Genomic DNA, 5,489 nt, shown 5'->3' on the forward strand with positions numbered 1-5,489 from the left:
GGGCCTCGAGCGGTGAGGGGAGGAGAGGGAAGGGACGCGAGGCAGAAGGGGACTACTGAAAGGAAGAAGTGAGCTGGCTCCTGACGCACTTTCTCCCGGTGGGAGGGGAACTAGGGACCCGAGCCCACTGCTGACGTTTCCCCCACGTGATCAGGAGCCGACGTGTGCAGAAATCCCTCTCCTCCAAGTACCAGCTCCCTATTTCCGTGGAAGAAGATAGATTTCAGGCTGAGGGACAGAGGGGACAATTGTCCTATAGCCCTGCAGGTCGGTACAAGGTGGAGTCGGCAGGGAGGTGGGGGGCAACCCTGGGATGGGGTGGTAACGGACAGAGGCTACAGAGGATCCGGTCTGCTTTCCAGATGCCACCCCCTCCCACCCCCACTCATTTTGGTGCAGAAAACTGAGTGTTGGGGGAGAGGTCTGGGTACCACCTCTTATTTCTCTGGATAAGTTCAGGCTTATAGCAGAAAGAAATGTGAGGAAAAGGAGGCATCTTCCTGGGAAGGCTACAAATCCACCGCTGCCTAGGGACCCCTGAGGTGGGTGGGGGTGGCAGAGGGCAAAGACCTGAGCGGGTCCAGGACTGAATTCTCTCTGCCCCTCCCGCGATGGCTATCATTTGGTGCAAGAAATGGAGAGCTTGGTGGGAGGAGATGGAGAGGGGCCAAGGGTTGAGAATGGGTACCAGTTAAGATCTCCAAGGAGGCAGGCTATCGGGCTACGTCTGATGGAGAGAGAGTGCGGGGGAGGAGGATGGCAAGGAAATGGCCTGATCCCTGCAGAGAGGCTGGAGGAGGGCACAGCCTGAGATCCTGGGATGGGGTGGCGGATCCCTTAAAAGAGCCAGGCCTGTGCCCTCTGTACCTCTTCTCCACCTTCCCTCCATTTTAGAGCCGGAAATGGTGGGCTGCGGGGCGGGGAGGGGGGGAGGGGGGGTTTAGCGATGGGGAGGTGCTGCAGAGGAGCGGGACTGAGGTTCAGTCTGGAGACCAGCTCCCTACTGCGGAGGAGTGGTAGCTGAACTTTGGAGGGTTGAGAGGAGGCAACATGGACCAAAAATTTTGCTGAGTTTGGAAATGATTTTTCTCTTCCATTGCAGAAAAATATGTATGTGGACAGGAAGAGGGTGGCATGAATGTCTGGGACATTTCTGCCCTGCCCCATGACTCTACCATCACCTTTTTTAGAGAAATGATGGGCTTTTTGCTGCCTGGGCTCCCTGGGGTAGGGAGTTTGGAAGGCAGAGACCTGAGCACAGCAACAAGACCTGAGCAACACTTTTCTGAACTTCACTCATTTTAGTACAAGAAAAAGTGAGATAGAAATTTGGGAGGAGGATTCAGAAACAGAAACACTTTAGAAATAATCTTTCTCTGCCATTGCCCAGTGATAGAAAAATGGAAGCTGTTAAGGAGGGACTGCAGAGGGGATCAGAGATGCAAGGAAAAGTGCAAGGGGGGGCAGGAGTTTGGAAAGTTCTGACAACTAGAATACAGACTCAGTGTCCTTGTTGCCAGTCATTCATTTCTCAGTCCCTCATCCCTCATTCACCATCTGTCTTCTGTCTATTTACAGGTCTTCAGGTCTGTGGTTGCAAGCACCAGGCAAGAAGAGGAAAGACCTGCAGGCTCAGTGCAGGTCAGTAGGAAAGGACAACTGCCCCAGGACGCCTGGGAATAGCAGTGACTTAAACCTGAGCAGAAGTTGGGGAGGACACTATCTGCCACCCCTCCTCCAAGCCTTCCTATTGCAGTTTCAGAATACATGGCCTCTGTCAGGTCCTTAAGGGAACATGGTGCTTTATGGCTGGTGAGGATAAAGGAGGGAGAAAAGGAAGTGAGAGATGGGGGTGTGGTATCTGTGAAGCCCCTTGAGGATATTAGTTAGAGTAGCCCTGAAATCTGAGAGCTGGTCATTGTTCTGTTGTGTCTGAAACCAGCCAGGATTCTTGCAGGTCAGTGTAAGTTGGGACTACCCAGTTAGAATTGTATGGACATAGCCAAGGCCAGAGCAAAGTTAAGGGACAAATCTGCTCTTACACACTTCTCAGCACACCCCACTGAAATGTAAAGGAAGATAGAAATTTTTGCAAGGTTGACTCATGCAAACATTTATGAAGTGGGAAGGAAAGGGAAAAAAAATGTATAAATGGGAGTGTACCTGGAAGTTGGGACAGAGTGAGGGAAACCCTAAATCATAAAGGCAGATACTATCAGGTATCAGGACCTATATGTAATCACCTAAGTCCTGTCTTCTTTGTCTCCTTTTTGTCTCCTAGGACAAGCAAAGGAGGGGACATCTCAACATGGAAAAACTCTACAATGAAAACGAAGGAAAGCAGGAAAGCAAGGGCAAGCCAGAAGATGAAGTAGATACAGAAGATGAAGGAAAGTCAGATGAGGAAGAAAAGCCTGAAGTGGAGGGGAAGCCAGAACATGAGGGACAGCTCCAGGACCAGGGACAGCCAGATGATGAGGGACAGCCAGATGATGCGGGGAAGCAAGAAAAGCAGGGCAAGTCTGAAGATGAGGGAAAAGCACGTGGTGAGGGCAAGTCAGAACCCCAGGCAAAGCCAGGGAGCGAGCCGCGGGCTGCCGAGAAGCGCCGGGCTGAAGATTATGTGCCTCGGAAAGCAAAACGAAAAACAGACAGGGGGACAGACGATTCCCCCAAGGACTATCAGGAGGACTTACAGGAAAGGCATGTGGGCAGTGAGATGAGGGAATGTGGAGATGTGTCACGGGCTCAGGAAGAGCTAAGGAAAAAACAAAATATGGGTGGTTTTCATTGGATGCAAAGAGATGTGCAGGATCCATTCACCCCAAAGGGCCAACGGGGTGTCAGGGGAGTGAAGGGTGGAGGTAGGGGCCAGAAGGACTTAGAAGATGTTCCATATGTTTAATGCCCTCGGCCTTCAATTCTGATTTATCTGATGAGAATATTGCCTACCCTGCTTTCCCTGGCAGGCATTTGCCAGGCCATGTGCTTTAACCTTAAGCTGATAGTTTGCTTTAGGTGTCACTCTTGTTGCCAGCAGCCTTTTGATCCAACTACAGCACTCTGTTTCAGTAGGGGATTTCCACCCATGTGCATGGAAGAGATGTTCATGGTACATTGTAAAATAATAATAAAAAAAGCAGTTTTCAGAACCGCATATACAGCATTAGACCATTTTTGAAAAAAAAAGTTACATAATACATCCATGCACAGGGAAAACTATGAAACTGAGTAGATCAAAAGAGAAATAATGATTTTCTCCTTGTGGTGACAGGAGATTATACTTTCTCTCATCTGTACATTTCCCATATCCCAAAAACATATTACTTTTGTCATTAAATAAATAAAAGATTTTTAAACGTAGGAAAATACATACCAAGCAATCAAAATAACTGTTCAGTGTGTTTATGAAGACAGTGGAGACACTTCAAATTCCTGTTGTCAGGATGTGAAATTATGTGTAAAACTCACATTACCTGTGGGACTTGAAGCTGGAGGAATCAACCAGGCATTTATTATGGATCCATTGCTGTAAGGGACAGTCTTGTCATCTGTGAAATGGGGATAAAACTTGCTTTCCAGGGCTGGCAATATCTGATGAGATACTGAGTGTGTGAGCTGTGTTGGGCTGGCTCCTACCTCTCCTCTGTATCAGCAGGACCGGGACCCTGTCAGATGTTTGGAGGAGGGTGAGGGAGTTCTCACTTGTGCCCAGGAATAAGTCCAGACAGCTGAGAGGTGGGTGTCATTCTCTCTTGTGTAATGCCATGTCTCATGGGCCCTGCACCCTCCTAAGGGCCCACTGCTCCTGATGGGCTGGAATCCTCAAGGTAACAAAGCCCCTTTGATTTCCCTGGATTCCCTGATAAGTTGAATCCCCGTTATGTTCCCTACTGAACTGTGGAGAAGTAACCTCTTCTCACGTTATAGTTTTATTAATCCTGACATGAAATGTGGAAAAATGCTTTGTAAAATCTATATTAATATATTTTTCAGGCATTAGAATTACCCCACTAGTCTTGCCCTTTTCAAAGCAAAGAATTCATCTTACTCATTTTGGTACCCACAACATAAAATAGAAGCTTAAAAAAATCAATACATTAATTATTAAGTCAGAAGGCCTCAATTGTTGGCCCAGTTCTTGGCCTGATTGAATACATTGCCTTGATCATGTCATTTCATTCTTTAGCAACTGAAACTTGCCATTCCAAAAGGAACACAGCAGGAGATTATACCAAAATTCATTGCTAAATGATTTTAACATTGGGTATAGTAGTGTTTCTCGAAGCTTCCTAGCTACCAGCAGATTACCTGGACCCAAATCACCTACCTATCTTGAAAATGAAGAACCCTGGCTCCCACCTCAGATCCAATGTATCAGAATCTCTTTTGACCTGTCCTTACAATGTCTGTGTTTTTGTCCTTTGTTTTAGTTCCTTTTAGTTTTTATCAAATGGACATATGTACACAATTTGAAAATCAAATAGTGCAAAATAATTTATTATCAAAAACTGCAGTCTGTCTTGCCATTCCACGTTCCCACTTTCCACAGACAACTACCATATATGTTTTTGGTGACTTTTAGTATTTACTTCCATACTTCTGAATATGCTTAGGTTGCTATTTCTTTCTTTTTAAAAAAACAGATTTATTGAAATGTAATTCACATACCACAAAATTTACCCTCAAAATTGTTCAGCTTCAAAGTGGAATTCAGTGGCTTTTAGTATTTTAACAGAGTTCTGAAACTATCACCATTATCTAGTTCCAGGACATTTTCATCAACCTAAAAAGAAACCCCATAACCATTAGCACACAATAGTGTTTGCATACCCTCTTCCGCCCAGCATCTGGCAAACACTGATCTACTTTCTGTCTCTATGGATTTGCTTACTCTAGACATTTCACATAAAAGGAATCACACTGTATATGGCCTTTTCTGTCTGGCTTCTTTCATGTAGCATAATGTTTTCAAGTTTCATCCATGTTCTGGCATGTACCAGTACTGAACATTCATGTACAACTTTTTTTGCCTTTTAAAATAAACTCTTGAGAAGTCAAAATATACAGAAATGATGGTTCTGCCATAATTTATTATGTAGACAACCTCAGAGTATGCTAATGATTGTGTCCAAATTTGCTTTAATTTCGTTTGAATGCTTTGATTTCTTTTATGAGGAGGTACTCTAAGCTTATTTGTTTTGTGTCTGGTTTAAAGAAAACACAATTGTGTAGTATTTGACATTATAGTTAATCATTTTTGTTGGAAGAAGCAAAGATAATTTTTTTCAAATCTTCCTTTTTTAAATAAAATTTTGTTTATACCTCATTTATTGAGATACAATTGACATGTATCACTGTATAAGTTTAAGGTGTGCAGCATAGTGATTTTACTTACATATATTATGAAATGACTACTGCAATGTTTTAATTCAGACCTATCATCTCATACACAGTATAAGAAAAAAAATTAAAAAAATTTTCTCCTT

At 44.4% G+C, this 5,489-nt stretch overlaps 1 protein-coding gene across 1 annotated transcript; it reads left to right on the forward strand.

The window, feature by feature from the left end:
- Nucleotides 1-261: 261 nt before the first annotated feature.
- On the forward strand, nucleotides 262-3,154 carry TCEAL5 (transcription elongation factor A like 5). Its single transcript, XM_033103721.1, has 3 exons — nucleotides 262-267; nucleotides 1,579-1,641; nucleotides 2,282-3,154. The coding sequence occupies exon 3, from the start codon at nucleotides 2,309-2,311 to the stop codon at nucleotides 2,903-2,905; it is 597 nt and encodes a 198-aa protein (XP_032959612.1). The 5' UTR covers nucleotides 262-267; nucleotides 1,579-1,641; nucleotides 2,282-2,308; the 3' UTR covers nucleotides 2,906-3,154.
- Nucleotides 3,155-5,489: the final 2,335 nt, after the last annotated feature.

Source organism: Rhinolophus ferrumequinum, chromosome X, assembly GCF_004115265.2.
Source record: "Rhinolophus ferrumequinum isolate MPI-CBG mRhiFer1 chromosome X, mRhiFer1_v1.p, whole genome shotgun sequence".
Classification (NCBI taxonomy): domain Eukaryota; kingdom Metazoa; phylum Chordata; class Mammalia; order Chiroptera; family Rhinolophidae; genus Rhinolophus; species Rhinolophus ferrumequinum.

What these genes read in the sequence shown, in the direction of transcription:
- TCEAL5 (XM_033103721.1), top strand. Translation starts at nt 2,309, where the DNA reads ATGGAAAAACTCTACAATGAAAACGAAGGAAAGCAGGAAAGCAAGGGC.